The following is a 22911-nucleotide window of genomic DNA, read 5'->3' as shown; positions in this document are numbered from 1 at the left end:
AATTTATTTCATGAATAAAACCTGTAAATATCATAAATGTTTACTTAAGATATTCTAGTTCCCACTGAATTTTAATTTTACTATGTATATATTACTTAGATTAATTTAATACATTTTACTATATCAAAAAGTTAGTTTTTCAGTGTGGACTTTTGTTTTAACATTTAGCTAAACTCCCAGACGTTAAGAAAAAGAAATAAAACATTTTCACGGGCGAGGCGATGTGTCTGACAGCGAGCATCCAGACGACGAGCGATCCTGCCTCTCGTCTGTGGCGGTGATGTAGTTGAGGAGGTCGATCGGTGTCACGAGGCCAAACACCACCGGCCTCTGACAGGTTGAACCATCAGCTTCATCTGGAGGGAGACGGTAGCTGACATTACTCCCTAAACGCAGTACATCTCACATTTCAAAAACTGCTGTTGTTCATTTGTTATATGTGAGGAAACCGGGAAATCTGCCACATCTTCCCCTTTGCTTCAAGCTAAAGTTCAACACTTTGGGAAATTTCCTATGGCTGGTGAGATGCCAGTTCATCTCCTGGGCACTGCAAGGCACCAAACCCCAAACTGCTCGGGGTGCCGCTCCACTGGCAGCCCCCTTTGCTCTGACATCTCTCCATTAATTGCATGTATATAGGTCCTGGTTGTGCATGTGTGCATGTTTGTATTTCAGGTCTGTGTGTGTAACATGTATAATAATAACAGAGTGAAATCCCTTGCAGGATTAATAAAGTAATTCTTCTAACTGGCGTTGTGGTGGAAACTATCGATACTATCATACGTGTCCATTAAGTACATCCTGTTAGCTCGGCATAAAGACTGGAAACAGCAACAAAAATGGACAAAACAATATAAAACTAATGGTCTCATACAGCTTCTTCTCTTAAGTTGGGGACGTTTGCTGTATATAATTTCTCCTGACACTTATCTATTACCCTTCAACGAAACAAATGCAAAATGCCAAAGAAAATGCTGTATAAAAATGAAAGTGTCTTACTCTGAGTGTGGTCATGCAACACCAGAGCGAAGTGGTCTGTTTCGAAGATGTGGGACAGCTTCCCCAGGTGGTCTGCCAGCTGCACCTGGGAGTAAGTGTTGGAAGATTAGACCATCATGTAAACATGTTATCTTTGAACGTATGTAACGTGTGTATGCAGGTGTGTTTCTCTTGACAGACCTGTTTGAACCGCTTGCAGAGGACTTTGCTGACAGCATCTGAAGGTTTAACCTTCCCGGTCGACACGGAGGACAGAATGGTCCCCACAGTCACCATCCCATGGATCACTCTGTGGAAACACACACAACAGATACCCCATCACCTGACATGCATAAGGAAGCTAAAATATCTGCGTGGAGTATTCAGCATGGACATGGCACACACAAGTCTGCTTTATGTTCTGCATTAAATCCTATAATATTCCATGTTTTTTGGCCTTATTCTTATTTGTTCTCTCTTGTCTGGTTTTATTTTCTTCTGTTTAACACTTTAACACAAGTAAAGCTTATTATTTAAACTATCAGTAATAGTAGTAGTATCAAAATATGCAGAATAACAATAATTCAACTAATGCAAGATTCGCATTTGAACCTCACGTCTAAAATAAAGTTGTGTAACTGTTCATTTAAAGCCCTGGAGGAAAAGTAGTGATTTGTGAGATTAGACCTTATAAATAAAATCCACATGACTTGAATGATAGAAATAGTAAATAATAGAATAGTGGCCGTAGACCTGAAGGTTTTCACGGTGGTAATCATTATCATCATTATCTGTCTTTCAAAACTGTAGGGTTGTGTAAATAACAAGAGGAGGAGCAGATGAGAATATAATTAGTCTGAATTCTCTGTGAAAATGAGAAAGCTGTTGACAAAAGACAGGTTACAATTGTTCATTGGATCAGCAAGAGGAGATCCAGCAGAATAAAACAGGTCTGAAGCGTCTATGTAAGAAAAAACACACTAACACTAACAAAAATGCACTTTTGAGACGGTCCCTAACTTCTTCTTCTGTTGGACCATGAGATAAAATAAAATAACAGCAACATCTGTCGAGCTGAATAAAACATAAATACATTTCTGTGTTTGCGTCACAGTCTGGGTCAGTTTGATGCTGAAGATGTCGCCTGGTAATCTAAATATGATTTGTCGAGGAGATATACCCTGACTCGTCCACAACGGGGGCCTGGTCGAACGCTTTCTCCTTCAGGATGCTGATGGCGTTCTGGCAGGACACGGACGGAGACACAGTGAAGGGGGCTGACAGCTTTAGACACTGGACCGTCATGTTCCACCACCTTAAAGACAGAGGGGGAGACACATTACTAATGTACGCTTCACACACTAGTAGCCCTGTTAAACCCTCACGGCTGACTCCCTCACCAGGGTTTGAGGTCCAGGGGCTCCTCCGGGCTGAGGAAGCCCTTCTCACACATCCACTTGTCACTCAGGAACTTCGACCTGGAGGCAGCAACGAGTGTGAATGGATAATAAAACAAGTGAGAGGTTACTCTGGTTTCTAACACATTAGTAGGTTTAGGTCAGACGAGAGATTTAAAGTGTGCTTTGTGAGTTCAGGGGATCTATCAAGCTCACCCTTTTGGTATGCTACCAGCTACTGTAAAAGTATAACCTCAAAGAGCCACTAGATGGCTGTAGACTCTAATATTTCATCTAAACCTCGACTCTCACTTCAGAATACCAGGGTATGTTTCATCATGCCTCTGTTTGTTTCTTTGTGAACAATTATTTATTGAGTTTAGATCAAAGAGGCTCCAGTCAGATAGAAAACATGGGAATACATAAAAAAAAAAGAAAATAGGAAAATAAATGAAAGGTCCCACATTATGGTCATTTTCAGTTTCCGTTTCAGTTTTGAGGTTTCTATGTTTACATGCTTTAATATTAGAAAAACACAATTCTTCTCATACTGTCTGTCTGAATATACCTGTATTCACCCTCTGTCTGAAATACTCCATTTCAGCGTCTGTCTCTTTAAAGTGTAATTTCGGCGCAAAATCATCCCATGGTCTCAAAATAACAGCAAACCTCTGCAGTAGCATGAGAAGAGTCTCTACACATAAAACAAAGCAACAATGAGCTCCTTCCTTTTGGATTAACTTTGGTAATCGTCTTGAATGGACTTTACTATGAGAGGAGCTGGTACCGGGGCCAGTAAGTAAGTCTTTAAAACACTCTTTTAATAAACTCTGGGTTCACAAACTACGTTGTTGGTGCTTTGTTTTATGTGTAGAGACCCTTATCATGCTACTGCAGAGGTTTGGTGTTATTTTGAGCAGTACTAGAGGTTAAAAAATACGTTTTAATGCTTTCACCGTAATGCCCCGAGCTAATCAGTGTTAGCCACGTCCGGCTGTTAGCGACTCTACTGTCTCAAAAAAAAAACTGTCTCAGTGGCTTATTTGATGTTTGTAAGTGCCGAAAAAGACCACGGGATGATTTGCACCAGAATTACACTTTAAGACCCCTCCTGAAAAAGCCCAGTCTGCTCTGATCCTGCATTTGGGTCTTCTCTCTGCACCGTCATTGCAGACGGGGAATGACTGTAACATCAGTGTAGCGGCACTTTCTAGTACAGTACAGAAGTCCTGAAAGCTCGTTTAAAGGCACAGTTTCTGAATACAGGCTGTGTGCATTTCTCTGTGGACTGGTAGTTTTCATACTTTCACAGTATTTATACTGCACCTCAGCCGGCTTTATAATAATAAAAAAAAAGACATAGTTACAATATGGGACTTTAAGTCATAATCCAAGAGTTTAGTCAATCTTACATGTAATTACGAACAGAGTCGGCCAGGATGACCACACAGCGCTGTCCCTCCTCAAGCTGCTGAGCCATCTTCACTGCTGCTGCCATGGCCGAGCCTGAGCTGCCCCCTGCAGTAAAACATTATTTCACACATTATAGTAAGAAGGAACTCATTCGCAGTACAATTTAAAATGGCAAGAAAACCTGAATGGTATCACTTGGTCAATGAACGTACCGCACAGAAGACCCTCCTCTCTGATCAGCTTACGTGACATGGTGAACGTCTCCTTGTCACTCGATTTATACCATAAGTCAACAAGCTGCATGGATTTGTAAAGGAGAGGCCAACATACATGAAACCTGATTAAGGCTCTGTGTGCAGAACAAACCAAAATGTACAAATTCAAATGTACGCATGCACAAACACACTCACAGATCTGTCCAACACCGTGGGGATAAAGTCGTATCCAATGCCCTCCACTTCAAAAGAAGTCTTGTTCTCCTTTGATCCGACCAGAACGGATCCCTCAGGGTCCACGCCGACGATCTGAGACAAACAAGACAGCAGCGTTAAAGCTGGAAACACTGCAGCATACCTCATCTGAACTTTACATGTTCTCCACATAGATCTCTTTCTAATCATGTCCATTCATTTGGCAAAATAAGACACATTCAATAAGGTTCTAAGTCACATTAAGGTTTGCATCTTGCCTTGATATTTGGGCACCTCTCTTTCAACTTCCGAGCAACACCAGTGAGTGTCCCGCCTGTACCGGCCCCGGCCACCAACATGTCCAATTTACCTGAAAGGAAACGCAGCATTTTCTTTTCTAATCTGCCAAGGAGAACCATTACATATACAGTATATTAACAGTTATTGGAGAGGGCCTGAAAGACAGCTCTTTATTTGTTTACCATAAATCTACACAGATTCCAATACATTTTTAATTAATCAATCACTCAAATTTGATTTGTGTAGCACCTTTCACACTGGTTAGTGCAGTTCAGTCCAAGGATGAGGTAGAGTCGATTTTGTATTTCTGACGTCTCTATGTTATCAAATTTAATGTTAACGACCCCCTCCCCTCAAGATTATACAGTGGGAGTTACACTTTAAAGTCACTACGAGATGCAGACAGGAGGAGCCGGGGATCAAACACCCAACCTTGAGATTAAAGGATGACCCACTGCTCTTGGAACGTCAGGCAGATTTTTCCAGCAGCACCGAGCGTAAGAGCTAAGAGCTGCTTCACCAAATGTTGAAGTTCTGTGCTTTGGAACAACTAACAGACTTGCGCCTGAGTGGCCATACTGGTGCAAAGACTGTAAGCGTGAGACGTACATGAAAATGGTAAATGGATTTGTACTTATATAGCGCCTTTCTAGTCTTCTGACCACTCAAGGCGCTTTCACAGTGTTTGTCACATTCACCCATTCACACAGATGGCGGTGGTCCTCTACATAACAACTTATCTAACCATTCACACCACATTTAAACACCCATGCGCAGCACAGGGAGCAATTCGGGGTTCAGTGTCTTGCCCGAGGACACTTCGACATGTGGACCAGGGGAGGTGGGGATCGAACCGCCAATCTCTCAAATGTAGGACGACCCACTCTACCACTGAGCCACAGTCACTAAGTATCACTAAGCTACGATACGCTGCGTTAACTCTACTTAAGATGTATTTTGTCTTGCAGAAAGAACAAACCATCACACTGCTCCAGTATCTCCTCAGCTGTGGTATCGTAGTGAGCTAGAGGGTTGCTGGCATTGCGATACTGGTCGAGGATGTGCGAGTTGGGGATCTCGTTCTTTAGCCGCCAAGCCGTGACTATGTGAGACTCTGGTGAATCAAAAGCTGCAGAAGAAGGCGTGCGCACTATTTCTGCCCCGAGAGCTCTCAACACATCCACCTGAAAACACGCACAGAAAGAGCAGATTTCAGTTGGCCAAGTGTCTCACGATGAGCTAGTTATGATCATTAGAAGAGCTGCGGACCTTCTCCATGCTCATCCTCTCAGGCATGGTTATAATGCAGCGGTAGCCTTTCACTGCAGCTACCAGAGCGATGCCGATACCTGCAGGCAGACAAAAGAAGAGGATTTAAAGCTCATTTTCATCTTTACATGCTTTAATATAAAAAAACCACATTATTTTTATGTATTTTTCTATTATTACCGCTGGCGCCAAATTACTTGTGCTTACTTTCTGTCTGAAACGCTTCATTTTAGCTCTGAGCTCTTTCAGCCCGCCTTCTGAAAAAGCCCAGTCTGCTCTGATTGGCTTATTAGAAAAATAAGCACCTTGGCAGAGATAGTTCAAAAGCCATGGGTGGAATACTCAGACGGGGGCTGTACTGTATATATGTTGATGCATAAGAAGGGGAGCTGAATCTGAATGTCAAAATGGGGATTTTTGTTACAACACACGCACTGGGGCCGTGAAGTCTGTGGCAGTTCGCTGGGAGGACAGAGGACCGACGCAGCTCTGGAGACGTTCTCCAGAGTGAGACGCAGGAACCTTTCAGACAGTTCGACCCAGCCCACTGTTCGGCTCATTTTCTGTCACCAATGCAGCATGAAAGCAAGCAAGCGGCTGGCTAAAATTAGTTTCTTTGCAACAGTTCACATAAAAATGGCCGCCGCTCTGACTATTTTCCTTAGTTGATTAGAGCCAGACGGAAACATCAGTCAACCAATATTATCGGCCCAATATTGGCCTATCACAGACATATCGTGTCACAAGCAATGAAAAAGTGAATTTTGCCCCTTTAAAGTGTAATTCAGATGCAAAATGTACACATATGAACTATTAACAGAGAAATCCGCTAGAGTCGCTAACAGCCGGACGTGGCTAACACTGATTAGCTCGGGGCAGAACGGTGAAGTTATTAAAACGTCTTTTTTAGCCTCTAATGTTGCTCAAAATAACTCCAAACCTCTGCAGCAGCATGAGAAGAGTCATTACACATAAAGCGAAGCACCAACAACGTAGTTAGTGAACCTGGAGTTTATTAAAAGAGTGTTTTACAGACTGACCTACTGGCCCCGGTACCAGCTCCTCTCATAGTAAAGACCATTCAAGTCGATTACAAAGTCAATCCAAAAGGAAGGAGCCCATTGGTGCTTCGTTTTTTGTGTAGGGGCTCTTCTCATGTTACTGCAGAGGTTTGATGTTATCATGAGCAGTATTAGTGGTTAAAAAAGAAGTTTTAATGCCTTACATCTGATACACGCATGTCTTTCTACATCTCATGCCGACGATGTTCTCTGTATCTAACCTGTACTAACACACTAACATCCTGAAACTTATTCCTCTTTTACACTTTATTCTTGTTGTTAGGATCAAATGTTTTTGTATAGTTGCACTGTCGTTATTTGCTGCTCTGTGTGCTCTGAATTGCCCCCCGGGGACAAAAAAAGTTTTTGGAATTTGAATTTGAATTCACCGTACTGCCCCGAGCTAATCAGTGTTAGTCACGTCCGACTGTTAGCGACTCTAGCGGATTTCTCCACTAATAGTTTATACATGAAAAACCTGTCTCAATGTCTTATTTGATGTATGTAAGTGCCGAAAAAGTCCATGGGATGATTTTGTGCCGGAATTACACTTTAAGCAGTCATGTTCATGTTCAGTTTTAGTTTTCTGCTACGGTGCCATGACAACAACCTGCTTCTACATCTTTTTTCCCTGGTACCTGTGTTTCCAGAGGTGGGCTCGATAATCGTGTCTCCCGGTTTGAGGATCCCGGCTCTCTCGGCGTCCTCCACCATCCGCAGGCCGATCCTGTCTTTCACGCTGCCTCCTGCATTGAAGAACTCACACTTGGCCACTACGTAAAAAAGTCACACATAAAAAAAAAGAGTTATTGTTTTGTATTATGCATTATGAGTGTAATGTGCTGCTGTACATGTTATCTCACACCTTCACACAGTCATTGAGATACAGTAATACAAGGGAACAATATTAATAATAATATATTTATTGATATAGCACCAAACAAAGTTACAAAGTGCTTCACGTAAAAGGAGAAATCAGAATCAGAAGTACTTTAATAATCCCAGGGGGAAATTGTTTTGGTGGAGATGCCGGGGATAACAACAATAATAACAAAATAACAGATACATAATAAAAGAGCAACAGACAAATTAAAAACATTAAAAATAAAACAGAAAACAGACTAAAATGGAGAATCAATACAAAGTTCACTCACAAATCAGAGCTTGAGCACCATAAATAATAGGCTCATAAGATAACGGAGGCCAGTAACTACTGCACTTTTGTTTTATGAGGAATGTTTCAACCTTTTTGAGAGAAAACAACTATACCTATGGGTATTTGTGTTTATTACATGCATGCATTTTTCCTTTATACAATCAGTGCGTAGTCGGTGCTTCTTCAAATGATGTTTGCGTGTACTGTCACAGAGACACACTTTTTAAGTCTGGAAGAATTGTTTGCTTTTACGAGAGATGCATATTATTTTGCTGGTTTGACGTAAGGTTTTGTTGTTAATGTGCGTAAATCAAATAAATACTTTAAGGTGCTCTACTTGAATAAAGTGGGCTGGGATTGCAGCCAGGTAAAGGACACGGACGCACAAGAAACAACAGAGAAACTCAGATTACACGCAGAGGGAGAGTGATGAAATTCTCTACTATATATCTTTACATAGAAAATATTAGTCTGCTGCTGTATTAATGTTAATGCTGTTATTGTAGCACCTGAGTGTTTCCTGTGCTTTACTCTTTCAGCCAAAAGAACAACAGGTCAGCCAGCTGGCAACATCTAAAGGCCACAAGCTACGTGACACCTCAACGTTCCCTTCTTAGCAGCAGCTTCCTCTTCTACAGCAGGAAGCCAACAGGGACACAGGCGTACAAACAGCCCCTTGATAAAAGCATGGCAGCTCTTCTGCATGCACGTATCAGTTTAACATGTTTGTCTGCATGCTCTGAGTCTTTCTGTTTTTCAGGTACTTCTCTCTCTGATCTGCTGCTGCTGAGCTTCCCTTTCATCCAGAGAGCCGACCGCAATGAACCATCTCAACTTTCAGGAGAGAGAACAACGACGCTGTTGTGAGGAGGAAAAGGTATTTCTCCTTTTTGTAAGTGGGGAAATATGACTTGAGTCTCAATAAATGAATGAATAAATAAATAAATGCATGAATAAATGGGACGTCCTACCTCGTTAACACATGGACACAGAAATACAGAGGTAAATAAAAGTAGGTGAACAAAAATGTAGAAATTAATATAAAGCATTTATTTATTTATTATTTCATTTATTATTGTATGTATATATTTATGCATTTATTTATGTATGAACTTATTTATGTATATGTTTATTTCAACATTTATTTATTATTTTATTTTATTTATTATTGTATGTATATATCCATGCATTTATTTATGTATGAATTTATTTATGTATATGTTTATTTCAGAATTTATTTATTCATTTATTTATGTATTTTTTATTTATTTATGCATTTATTGATTTATTTACTGTATTTACTTATGCATTTATTGATTTATTCATTTATTTATTGACCTGCCCATTTACATCTCTAGCTGGCAATATGTGACCCTAACACGAAAGCTTTTACTCACAAATATCACACTTGAGTCCGAACTCCTTTGGGATTTTGTTCAAACGAACCAAAGGTGTGTGTCCAATTTTCCCGAGGATGTTGGGGAGGATGTGGGGGCGCTCGGTGCTGTAATGAAGGAGAAGGAAAAAAAACACCATCAGCTGCATGGTCACCGTAACCCAGTGACAGTTTGGTGGAAACATGCTCTCGCCATGTCTCACGGGGGAAACTAATTCACATTAAAGGGTCCCTGTGGAGGTCTTTAATCACTATGAAGGCTATAGTGAGCAAGGTTTTTGTCTGTGAGGAGAAACAGGCTCCAGCCGGGACTAAAGATGGAAAATAGCTGCAGGCTATAATCTTGCATATTGACATTGTAAATGTTTATTAATATGCACTGACCTGCTTTAAATACATCTGAATCTGAATAAAGGCAAGGACAAAGAAGACTGTAAGCTATAGTTTCAGAGTGCAAACTTTTTCTTTTTACTCTCAGTATGTACTGCAGCTGCCCTTACAAAGCATGAACTGTCACATGCAGTGTTCATACTATTGGGATATTTTACTGCTTCATTAAATTGAAGGGTCATTGGTTTTTTGCATTGAATTTCTGCAGCAAAAGAAACAAAATGCATGCATTTACTAAACCCAAAAAACCACAATGAAGAGAGGCTTCAAAATATACTTTGGTGCAAAACACAATCTATGATCAATACAATAAACTGTCTGTTGTTTGAGGGCAGACCTGACACATAATTTAATGCATTTTCTATGAGTCCATCTGATGTGAGTGTTTTTAAGACACCGTGCTGTGATTATTTAAAGGTTCCTGTTAGAAGAGAACATGCCTTAGTGTTTTGAGACATGTTTGCATCGTTTTGGTAGACGTGGTGTATTGTGTTAGTGTATTATTGTATTTTAAAAGTCAGTGTTGGAGTTTAGTTTATGACTTTGAGCATGAAATTAAACGTTTTGCCAATTGTGTGTTGAAAAGTTGTCACAGCTGTCGTTAAAAAAAAAAACTGTAACCCTGTTTCCAGCATTAATGAATTCAACAATAACCACTGATTAATCTCCAGAGCTTTAATCAACATGACTCTCACCGTGCTGGGCGGCCATGAGGTGACTCTGAAACAGGTGCGCCCAGACTCCAGGTGCATCTGCTGGGCAAATCAGGACGGATCCAGTTCCAGTGACGAGCAGTGGCTTCTCCGTTCTCCAGTTCACCCGCATTGTTTTCTTCACTCTTGTGGTGTGATTCAACCTGAACCTTAAGACAGTTCTGCTCTCCGTTTGCAGATAACGTATGACCATTGGTGACACTTACACCATCCATATCCACACTGGAAGCTGAGATTACAACACTTTCCAGCAAACATTTACATCCAGAAACAAAGGGCATGGCTCACCTGCGGGAAGAAGGAGCAGTTGGTACCGTCGCAGATGCAACATGAACAAAACCTTTAAAAACTATCTGGGGCCTTAACATCTAGAGCTTTTCCTGCTGTGTGCAGAACGTAAAAGCTCATTTTATCAGCACTCATCAGTGTTGGTGCTGATTGGAAAACTTCCACGAAGTGTGAGTCAAGCACTGGTGCCAAAGGTGACATTTACTGTCCTGAGATAACACTATAAAGATTCATTCAAGCCCTGAATGCACCATTGAACGATCACAAAACACTTTAATTACATTCAATTAACTTGTAGGTGACAAGGGTTTTCTTTATTATTAATTTTGCTTGTTCTTCAGAAACTCACAAACCAATAAAGACCAAAATATGATTTAATAATAGCTTGAAAACTATCACTGAAAATAATCAAGAAGTTGTGGTTTGTTTGTTTGGTGTCCTGCCGTAACCCTGAAAAGTGCTGCTAAAGGAACATTCTTCCGACAGTGGATCTACAGTCGTCTTAAAGATTGCAGTCACCTGGATTCACGAGCAGACGTTCGCAGACTGTGTTCAACAGGAGACAAAGATGTCAGCGCTACTGCTGACAGACTTCAGTAGGTAAGAGGTAAACCAGGACACATTTGGATCTGTAGGAAACGCAGCATTACCAGTGTTTCTGTTCTATTTAACAGCACACCGTGACCCTGAAACTGAAGCAGCTTAAATGATTTTCTCTCCTGTAACATGTCAAAATATCTTCAGGGGAAAAGGCATTTACCAGAAACAATAGCCGATTGATTAATTAATTAGTTTATTTTACGAATATATTCATCATTTTTAGGCCAAAAATATATAGAAAATTCAGTTTCAGCTACTCAAAGGTGAATATATTAAGAATATCATTGTGGGCTTTAAATATCATACTTTTATCTGACATTTTATGGACTGAATAATTAATGATAAGAATAATGATAATAAATAATGTTGCTTTCATGTTATTCAACATTATTCAACAGATTGGACAGCCAGGCAAGCGTCATATCCAAAACTGTGTGAACAAATATCTTATTAATCCGTTTGTGATGATACTTTTATGTTAATTTGCTAAATTAATTCATAGATACCAGATATTTGTATGTGCTCACTGAGATATAGCCAAATACAGTGTAATAACAAAAACCTTTCAGTTTGATTGATTTTGCATGCTTTTCTAATCTGTGAGAACACTTCCCAAGGAAATGTAAATTTGTACTCGCAGGAACAAAAGATTTGAAAAGATTTGCACTCACCCTCTTTGTCAGACCAGACACCAGCAGCTGACTTTGTCAATGCCAGCCGAGACCAAACACCTTACTACAAAAACCTTTGTTCGTCCCACGGCCCAACTCACCCCACCCACACCCTCTGATGACCACTGATCAGCACAGTCACATGTTCTCAGCTACTTTGTCTAAGTAAAGATAGCAAAAATACAGTGTCAAATACTCCATTACATGTCTTGCATTCAGAATTTTACTTTTAACAAAATGCACTTAAAGTATCAAAACCAAAAGTACTCATAAAGCAGACTGCCCCCGTCGGAGTTATATTAATAACTGGATTATTATTACTGATTTAAGTGTAAACATCTGTTTTTATATTACCATATACGTATATACTGTTGAGGTGAGTGGGAGCTATTTGTTTTTGTACGTGATGAAGAAAGTATGTTCTTTGGGGAAGTGGGTTTCTTTTGTATCCATCCTCCCCTAAAGGTGACGGAGATGAAATCATTCATGGGATTTGTAGTTCCTTCAAGTAGCATTACTGTATAATATACACTAAAGGTCGAAATTAGAGAACAAAGTAATAATACTCGATTTATTCTGTAATTCTGTTTTTTTTTTATTGTTCAGAACTTGATATAATAGCAGCTGTGGCTAAAGTACTGCTGTACTGCCATGTTTTTTTTTAAATAACCAGGGCACTTCAACAAAAACCTTTATTTTGTTGAAAAAAAAAGTAAAATTAAAGAACAGTAACCATTTTGTCAGAAGAGAAGATTTAAACAATGTTCTCTGAGTGCTATAGGATTCAAAAAAATGAACCCCATAGAGAATCTCTGGAAAAACCTTGGCATCAAAGTCATGTCTCAGAAACACACTGCAGTTACTGAACTGTGGAAGAGACTGAAGAAGAACGGACCAAGATCAAACCAGAGCAGTGTGAGAAACTAGTGATGTCCTGTGGGCGCAGATGTGCTGAAGTCATTCAAAGCTGTGGCCTCTACACTTCCTGTTCATTTTTTAATCCTATAGCCCGAAGAAAACATTGTTTAAATCTTCTCTAATTTAGCTGTTTTTTCACAAAATAAGAGTTTCTGTTGAAGAAGCCTGGTTATTTAAAAAAAACAACATGCTAGTACAGCAGTGGTTTATAAACTAAACAAATATTCTATCAAATTCTGAATGATAAAAAAAACATCAGGATAAATCAAGTATGTATAATCTGTTCTCTAATTTTAATCTCCAGCATAAATACAAAGAGGACAAGGAGGAATCAGCAAATTTGCAAACTCACAACAGGTTTAAATAAGGAGAAAACGTGTCATAAAAGGTCATCATACGCAGAAAGGTAATGTGTATAAACCGCATTCCAATTTAAGCTTCAACAATAACAAGCTCATTTACTATTTTATTGCACTTTATCTGGCCTTACCTGCCCTTGTATTTGCTGACTGTGTCCACATCTCACCTCATGTGGACAGAGTCAGCAAATATCATATTTACAACTGGGATCTTTTTCAACTGTAAGATGTCAAAATGTCTTCAGTGAAAACGGCCTTTATCAGAAACTGTCCTAATGGACAGTCAGCAAATACCATTATTACAAATGATCTCTTTATTTAGTGATTACACATGCATCAGTGTATATAAGTCTGTATTGATCACCATAGCTCGGGGAGAAAACCTCATTTCGGTTGTAAAGCTCTGAGAGTATGAAACCAAAGTGTAAAACGTTAAACAAACGTGGTCTGTGTGTTAGGTAAGAACTGTGGCTGCAGAGACCATCCATGTTTGTTCAGTGCAAGTGTGAGCAGCTTCATATATTAATACTCTCTTACTGCCAAATTACACTCGCCAACCATATCACCGCACAGAGGGAAGCGGCTTGGTAATGGCATCGTCCTTGGCTTAGCTTAACGTTAGCTAGCTGGCAGTATTAGGAAAGAGAAAGAAATACAAAGAAAGAAAAGATTTCCAGTATTAAACTGCTCACAAACAGGTCTGGGGCTTATTTTTAGTAAAGTGGAAATGATTTCTGGACAGAGACACACTGGGCAACTCACATCCAAACCATTTAGATCGATAAATAGCACTGCAGAGAAGAAGAAAAACACTTATTTTTGATTCGAAGGTGAACTGTGCCTTTAAGGACTTTGTTTGACCCTACTCTGGCTGGTGCTGTGTGTTCACAAAAATATCTGGTGCTATTTAAAAGACCAACAGAAACTTATCTTTTTGCTGCATTGTGTTTTTAGAGATTGCGAGGTTGGAGTCCAGGAACGGCAACTTGTTAGCTGTATCCTGAAGTAAACAGGGGTGTTAATTTAAAAGTTGAACAGTAATAGTTCTTGCTGTATTCTGTCAGGTGTGGGCAGCGTACAAGACAACTGTGCATGCTTTGTAACGAGTATGATTCATGAATCAGGCACGTTAAGTAAAAATGTTAAATTTAATGAGGTGAAAGTCATTTTCAGAAATCAAGAAAAACAACTCCATCAATGCTGTCACAGCTTCAAAATCAGGTACCTCTCAACTAGTCCTAGAGTAGATCTGGAAGGGTACAAACTTATAAAAACAGTTGGGGATGGATACAGGGAAGGGGAGGACAAGTAGTCATGGCTTGTGGTTCAGAATCGTCCTGAACGCTCTCTGTCTCTGGAGCGACGTCTCTCGTGGTCACGGCCACCTCCTCCTCCTCCGCCACCTCCCCCTCCGCCTCCACCTCCACGACCTCTGTCCCTGGAGCGAGATCGCCTCTCTCTCGATCGAGACCGGGACCTGTGGCGGCTGTGGAAGTGACAGAGAAGCGATAATGAATTGCTACACATGCAGGTTTAATCCAATGTCTGAATGTAAAAGGTAATGGACATGTTTGTACCCCTTCCTTCGACGCCCATAGAGCTCTCTCCTCAGTTCACGCGAGATGGGCTTCAGATGCATGAAGTTACAGAAGCCTCCACGAGTGCATTCCCTGTGGAGAGAAGGCGACGTGGATTTAGAGCAGAGACGAAGACAGAAAGGCGAATATATACAAGTTTAATCATGTGAACAACTTATCCCGTTTATGAGAAACCTGAATATGTAACCTGGAGTACGCCAAAAGAAACCGGAACACTGCTGCGTGTAGACACCTTAACTTGGTTATTGAGCACCGCTGACTTTTTGTGGAGGCGCAGGTTCAGCCAAGTGATGTAACGTAGCAGAAATACAAACAATGGCAGCAGCAAAAGAGTCTGGAGTGATGTTGAAACAGAGTTTGGTCTTTCAGAAATGAAAGAGGTTGTGTCTTCATCCACTTGTCCCAAGTAGGAAGATAAAGGGAAGAAACAAGGATGGAACTATGACTGCATCAGTCTGATGCTAGTACCTCTCTTTCACATCCAAATAATCCACGGAGACCGGCTGGTAAACTTGTATTATTTACTTCAAAAAATGCAGGAAAAATGCAGAAGAAGAAATTGTCATGAAATTAAATAGAATCACGTCCTATACACGAATAAGAGAGAGCTCAAGAAACTTTACGGCTCCACTCCCCGCCTGTCCTGACTGACCACAAAATTCACGTTACCTACAAAACACTCGCAAGTGACTTATTAAACGGTGCAGTCTTCACAAAACAAAAATACATCAGTCAACAAATGTTACAAAATAAAATAAAATGTACATACTGCCCCATTACAAGCGAATCATATGTATAAAACTGTATATGATGTTAATATTCTTATTCTTCTAATTAACTTCTATTATTCTATCAACAAAAATAACTGCATTTATGCTCCTACAATGGCCCCCTGAATTCAATTCAATACAATTTTATTTATAGTGCCAAATCAATGTATCTCAGGACACTTTACAGAGTAGGTATAGACCACTCTATGACTTATTTATGATTATCATAGACCCAACAATTCCTCCATGAGCAGCAACAAGTCTCACTATCTTTAATAATAATAATAATAAACTTCACTATAACAGGCAGGAACGTCAAGACCCAGCTCTCTGGAGGACGGACATATGTCTTGGCCGGTTGTCAAGGAACCACCCAACTCTTAGTAGTAAGGGCTCTGACTCAAACCTATATGGGAATGTCCTCCTACAGTCATATTAATCTTAAAGTATGAGCGCTTGAGTGTGTCAATAAACACATTTTATCTTCAGGCTGTTAGCTGTGTCCTTCCACAACCTGTCGTTTTATTATTGCATAAGCTCTATCCTATCACACGGCACTCACCCCATTTCATATTGACGACAGCAGGCTTCTCTGAAGTCTGTGACGGGAGAGAGTTCAGCATGGATGGGCTGTCCATTGAACCACCGGTTATTCAGGTCTATCACGGCCTTCTCAGCGTCCTCTTCGTATCGGAACTAGGACCATCAGAAGACAGACAGTCAGGGTTTGTACGCCTTTTTCAAGGTCCATTTTCAAGCTTTTCCAGCACCTTACATACATATTAAATATGATTTACTTTATTTTAACACTTAGGGTAAGTCCCAAGTAATTGTATTTGCTATAAACAACTAAAATTGTGTTTTGTAATTCCAAAATATAATATAAAATATAATTGTAATGACAAAATCAATTAAATTCCTATTCTATAGCTAATTGTTGTAAAAAGAAACAATTTCAAGGATTTTCTAGTGCTTTATCCAAAATTCCAGCCATTTTCAAACCTTGCAAACACAAAATTACAACTCAAGACCTTGTATGAACCCAGCATAGTGTGGGTGAGGAGAAAAATTCACAGCTCTTGATCCAAACTAAAAAAAAACATGCGATAACAGAAGTGCTTTTGGACCTGACACCCACCTTCACATACACATTCCCTACTAGGTGGTCCCCGAGGTTGTCACATACGTTCATCTCCTCCACCTCTCCGTACTTTTCTTCCATCTCTGTGAAGACCTCCTGTGAGGACAAGAGAGGAAAATTAAGTTTAGCGTTTAATGTATTTGAGTCAGTCGCATTCTTGTGTTACAGTCCGATGAGTCCATTAAAGAAACACTGAGGAAAGTGTTTACTTGCTTTGTGAAAACAAGTTTTTGATTCATTGTTTAAACTTTACACATTTACTTTCTTACGCCTACATGGCATTAGATTACAATTATGGGTCATGTGTTGGACTTTGGTTTTGTGATGTTGGTATGAAGTAGTGTAGTAGAACATTCACCTGAGGTATGGTTAAAGAGTAAGCAAGGGCAAGACATAGATTCATATAAGAAGGATGTTAAATTATACAGGTAGGGTATAGCTGAGCATATGTAACTGGGCCACAGGTGAGGAGGAGTTTCCCATATGTATTTTTAAAACTATAGGTCGGTTACTTAAGGACAGAACTTCACCTAAGCAACCAATCTAGTGAGAGAAGTGTGAGTTTTAACGTGAATAAAAGAGTTACTGACAACCGTGTACCTCAGAGAGAGAGTAGGTAAATCTCTCTCCCCAGGATTATAATCTAATGTACATTATATTTCTTAATTGTGCTTCAAAAATCAAAATCAATATCAAATGCTTTGTGTTTTATTACTGAGTGCCCACAGATAACTTCTCGTGACACTTCACAGAACTGTGCTTTAATTCGAGAAAGAGCAGTTATGCTCGAAATATCTTGTAGCTGTAATAAATAAGTGGACATAAGAGCTCTATGTGTTTAGTTCCGGATCTGCTAACTTTACGCTCAGCACCTGCCCTCTTTGGTTTGGATATGAGCACATAGTCCTACTTGATTGATACCACTCAGGTCTGTAGGGTCAATTTTTTCAAGTTAGAAGTTAGCTTAACAAAAAGACTGAAAACAGAGGAAAACAACTAACGTGCATCTGTCAACTGGTAACAAAATCCAACTAGCGGCATCTCTAAAGCTCCCTTATTATTACATATCCTTTGTTTAATTCATACAACAACCCAGGAGTTAAAACAACAACAAGCTGTTTTACAGGGGGTTATGTAACAGACTATTAGATTGTCCACACGTTGCCTAGCAACAGCTCAGGGGCTAAAAGTAAGCACAAAACAATATTGGTGAAATTTTGCTGTACTAAGCGCACCACATACTGTAATCTTTATCTGGTTATGATTCTTGAAGGATTTCCTCAAAAAAAAAAAAAGTTTAAGAAAATGTACCAGCAACAAAGCGGCGTGTTGATGGTCTGAGGCAGACATTCAGGACTCACCTCAAAAAACTCATCATAGTGCTCCTGCATCTCCATGTCACTGATGGCACCTAGTGGTTATAAGAGGGAATGATAACAAGAAAACCAAAACAACCGAACATCATTTCTGCAGTAAATCCTGTGTTAATCAGGAGCCTCAGGTGTGACAACCTTCTCCTCAAGTATTGAACTCCTCTCATTGAAGATGACAGAGGGAGCAGCTTTGTTTCTTTCACCAAGTTAAGTCTGACTTCACATTGTGAAACTTCAAACTACAACTTCATTGTAGGACAATATAGAGTCAGCACATGTGCATTACCTCTACAGACAGATACACCGCGTATAAAAACACTTACAGGTAAGGCCATCTGCAGACTGGGCACTGTTCTGAGGGTTCCTGTAAATGTTCAGGAGGGCAATTGTCTGAAACACAAATATGTTAATTATTGGGATGATGTTTAGATTAATTGGTACTCATTACAAAATATGTCAATAGCACATTAAACTGTAAACAGCAACAATTAAAAGAATGTATGTTGTAAAGTACAAGTCATTTGATTTGATTGCTTTCAAATGCATCAAAGAGACACTGGAAATACTCTTCGCTATGCTGACGTTGTCTGGTCCGGATCTTAGGATCCACCGCCTCTACGGTTGACAGTAATGTGTGATAACAGGCGAATGCTGACTGAGTAGAACCAGGAAAGGCCCAATGTTTTCAGTGCTTCATTTTTAGAAAGATAACTGGGATCCAGAGTCTCATCTATGCCTGTCTGCAACATATAGCTAGTACGTTCAATTATATATTTGTAATGCCCTGAAACTAAACATCACGTGGTTGATATGCTCTGCCCCCAAATTGGGAAAAAAAACCCATTGTTAGGTCTTTGTAAATCATAAATAAGTCATAGAGTGGTCTACACCTACTCTGTAAAGTGTCCTGAGATAACTTTTGTTATGATTTGGCACTGTAAATAAAATAAAATTGAATAGCTTACCTGGCTGAATGTTGGCTTATTGTGTAATCTGGAGCAGCGGTCGCCATGTCGGCAAGCACCAATTTTAAAATAAAAAGAGCAGTTGACCCTGTAGGAAAACGAGACAGCGATGAAGATGAGATATGGTAAATGACATAAAAACATTCTGTCAGTATGTTTGGAAATAAACACACGTCTATGTTTAGTTTGAAAAAGGAGTAAATCAATAAATTGATTAGAAAAATCATTGACTATTGAATTTCTGTCAACTCTCTATTCATTTAATTGATTCATTGTTTCAGATTTTCAGTATCTCATTTTAGTTTTATTTGAGTTGGCTTGAACTTAAAAATGTGCTGTGTCCAGTGGTGTTAAGTAACCAATAACATTTACTCAAACTCTGTAATTAAGTACAATTTTGAGGTAATTGCCCTTAAATTGAGTATTTCCATTTGAGACTACTTTATACTTCTACTCCACTCCATTTCAGAGGAAAAATGTATTTTTACTCCACTACATTTATTTGGTAACTTCAGTTACTAGTTACTTAACAGACTCAGATTATTGATACAAAATATTATCATCAAATAAAATAAGATAAATGGTCTTGGATTAAGCTACAGGGCAGAATAAAAAGTAATTAAAATCAACTGCATCTTTATCAGCTGAAACATTAAAGTGATATTTACATTAATATCTCAATAATATTAATATAATATACTGTAACAAGCTATTCTGAATAATGAGTATTTTTACTTATTGTACTTTAAGTACATTTGGATGCTACTTTTTTGCTTTTACTTAACATCTTAAATGCGAGACTTTTACTTATAACAGAGTATTTCTACACTGTTATATTACTAATTTTACTTCAGTAAAGGCTCTGAGTATTACTTTCACCACCGTCTGTGTCACAGTGAGATTCAGAGAAACAGAAAGTACTTTAGAGAGACAAGCAAATAAAAATGTATGTTTTAAAGATATTCTTAACGGTCATAATTTGTAGAAGGGGCTGACTAACATCAATACAACAGATTATAATATGGAAAATACGCTAAGGTTAATAAAGCAACATCTTCTCAATTAGTTGTTAAAGTTAAGGAAATAATTTAAAAAAAAACAATGCTTGCAGAAACAAGTTAAACATATTCCTATGCACATGAAATTTGACTTTGGTAGGGGTTCACTCTCTCAGACAGGTAGACATACAATATTGACACTAAATACACACAAGTAATAAATAAATAAATAATAATAATAAAAACAAATTGGGATGAATATACAATCCAGTTAGTCAGGCGCGTAAGTTATGAATATATACATATATGTAATATGAAGTAGGGTCCTAAATACAATTATACATATGAAACACATACTTTAAGCCTTTTTCTTTTTAATACAATTTGCACATGTACAGTCTCTTATTTTGTTGATTTATCATGTTTAGTTGTGTGTTGCTTTTGATTTAAATGTGAAACTTGTATGTTTATGCTGCTGTTTTGGCCAGGACTCCCTTAGAAAAGAGATTTTAAATCCCAATGGAAATATTCCTGGTTAAATAAAGGGTAATACTAAATGCAGGAGGTAGATTTAAGAGTCAGTACAACAGATCAGCTCCTCAGTAGTGAGATGGCAGAGGGAAATAAGATGTGTCTATGTGTGAGTTTGTATGGGCTAGAAGCTACACGGCTCCCATTCATTGGCGTCACTTTGAATTTACTTCCCTAAACAATAAGTAACACTATCATATTAAATGGTTTATGTTAAATAATTAACTCACTTATTAACAGAGCGAGGTGCTTTCTTAATGAGTATTTCCAACTGTAACAAAGGACTCTATGGATTTGATAAAGTAGCTAACTCATTAGCCTGCTACTGTAGATGGCGGCGTTAGCTACTTTTTTTCTCACTTTTACTAAAGTTTGATTCGTAACGTGGTTCAGTTTTTATCCAGACCCAGTAACTCGCTGCGATGCTGGTTTCTGCTCGGCACCCAGATGTTTCAGGAGCTGCAGAGTCGCAGCGCGGTAATTCACAAACGTTAGCATTAGCTTGTTAGCATTAGCCTCGCTGTTAGTTGTCGGAGCCGGTGTGACGTCACCGGCGGTAGAAACAAACGCCGCGGTAAAAAGCGTTGATGGTCTACACGCGCCTCAGTGGGAAAAACTAACAAAAATGTGCCCAACTATGAATTAAATACACGTGAAGTACTTACTTATCTTTCTCCGTCCCAAAAATGGACGCCAGGTACTCTGCCATCTTGGCTCGCGTGTGTTCAACAAGCAGCGACTACGACTTCCGTTTCACCCCCCTTCAGAATAAATGTACAATCGCCACAAATATGAATGAATGAATGAACGAATGCTTTATTTCAAACGTGTACACAGAAATAAAATAAAAATAATACAGTAAAAACTAAAGGAACAAAAACAAATTAACAAAACATGTCCGAAAAGGAATTGGAAGAAGCAAAATCTTATTTAATCCATGTTACACAATATGTAATAATAATAGTAATAGTAATATATAGTTATAATGGTGGAAGTAATAATAATAATAATAGAATGGCTACATATTTAGAGGCAGATCAATGCACAGGCTGTCCTACGCTGCAGCCTAAGGGCTTCAGGTGTGCAGAGCGCCTGCAATGGCCAGACTATTTTATTTATTTTTTTAATTTACTACACTGGGGGGAAAAACTTGGGGCCCTTAGAAACATTTAAAAAATGATGTCGCTGCTTGGATAGATATGAGGCACATTCACCCAATCAGCTGCCATCATGTGGCCGGGTTCATAAGGTCAATTTTGTTGTTATATGTCACTCACTGTTACCAGACAGTGTAGAGGCAAAATGTGATAGCGGAGCACGAAAAAGAAAAGCACGGCTGAAAGATCAACAGGACCAAGATCTATTGAAGAAAATTCCTAAATGAACAGGACTTTTTTAAAGGTTGCAGACTCTTCTTCTGTTTTTTTTCTGACAAAGCATGAATAATAATGGGGAATTGCTATGTATGAATATATGCACAAAAGACAGAAAACATACATATTTTCATATGTATTCACCATAAAAAATTAATAATTAGAATAAACAAATAAATAGCATCTGGTCAAAATACTCATTCTTTCTACCCGTACCTTTTGAAAACTATAGTTTTGTCCTCCTTTTTAAACTGGGTCATGCTTGGACACTGCCTTAAGGATACACTTAATCTGGTCCATAGTTTCACTCCACAAAAAGTTTTTAATGTTGTGCAGACACAAAGTTGTTTTAAAATGACCTCCTCCTCAAATTATATCCCCCATCTCGATTTACAAAAACAATTTTTGAATTACTCCAAAGGTCGTTTATTGACAAAATCTTGTGTTTTGCACAAAAGCTGCACAAATTATATTATTTAACAATACATTAGACACATGTCTGTCAGAGTCAATGTAATTTAATCAAATACAACATCCCAGCAGTAAATGTTATCTTTGTGAGGCTCATGGCATACAGTACTAAAACGTGTGTGTATTTACAATTTGTATTTTTTGTTGACACTGCCTCTGGAAGTTGTGTATTCAGCTGTGTTTGTTTAAGAGTAGTTAAGTAGTAGTTTGGTATTGTACTAGTTTGTGGTGTGTATCAAAAATAGGTGTTAGCCTATTCCTTCATCATTGCTATTTAAACTGAAATAAAAATACAGGCCCTCAAACTCAGGAAAGCAATACAGACGCTAGGTTTTGAGGCCACCGTGCCCTGTAACCTACATGCCTTACTCA

General features: G+C 38.9%; 2 protein-coding genes across 2 annotated transcripts; both read right to left on the bottom strand.

Moving 5' to 3' along the window:
- Positions 1 to 207: 207 nt before the first annotated feature.
- On the bottom strand, positions 208 to 10698 carry cbsb (cystathionine beta-synthase b; the record flags this gene model as incomplete). The annotated part of the gene is made up of 14 exons (XM_083921064.1): positions 208 to 356; positions 1000 to 1084; positions 1180 to 1288; positions 2159 to 2293; positions 2379 to 2456; positions 3788 to 3893; positions 4001 to 4085; positions 4199 to 4312; positions 4477 to 4568; positions 5478 to 5682; positions 5768 to 5847; positions 7467 to 7601; positions 9382 to 9488; positions 10466 to 10698. The coding sequence occupies 14 exons, from the start codon at positions 10696 to 10698 to the stop codon at positions 208 to 210; spliced, it is 1713 nt and encodes a 570-aa protein (XP_083777190.1).
- Positions 10699 to 14448: 3750 nt separating this feature from the next.
- On the bottom strand, positions 14449 to 21433 carry u2af1 (U2 small nuclear RNA auxiliary factor 1). Its single transcript, XM_083921196.1, has 8 exons — positions 21361 to 21433; positions 19167 to 19254; positions 18525 to 18591; positions 18190 to 18239; positions 16826 to 16924; positions 16250 to 16383; positions 14897 to 14989; positions 14449 to 14805 (listed from the first exon to the last, which is right to left on the bottom strand). The coding sequence occupies exons 1-8, from the start codon at positions 21402 to 21404 to the stop codon at positions 14646 to 14648; spliced, it is 735 nt and encodes a 244-aa protein (XP_083777322.1). The 5' UTR covers positions 21405 to 21433; the 3' UTR covers positions 14449 to 14645.
- Positions 21434 to 22911: the final 1478 nt, after the last annotated feature.

Source organism: Echiichthys vipera, assembly GCF_963691815.1.
Source record: "Echiichthys vipera genome assembly, chromosome: 10".
NCBI lineage: Eukaryota > Metazoa > Chordata > Actinopteri > Perciformes > Trachinidae > Echiichthys > Echiichthys vipera.
Note: the sequence above shows the minus strand (reverse complement) of the source record. Positions and strands in the feature narration are given on the sequence as shown.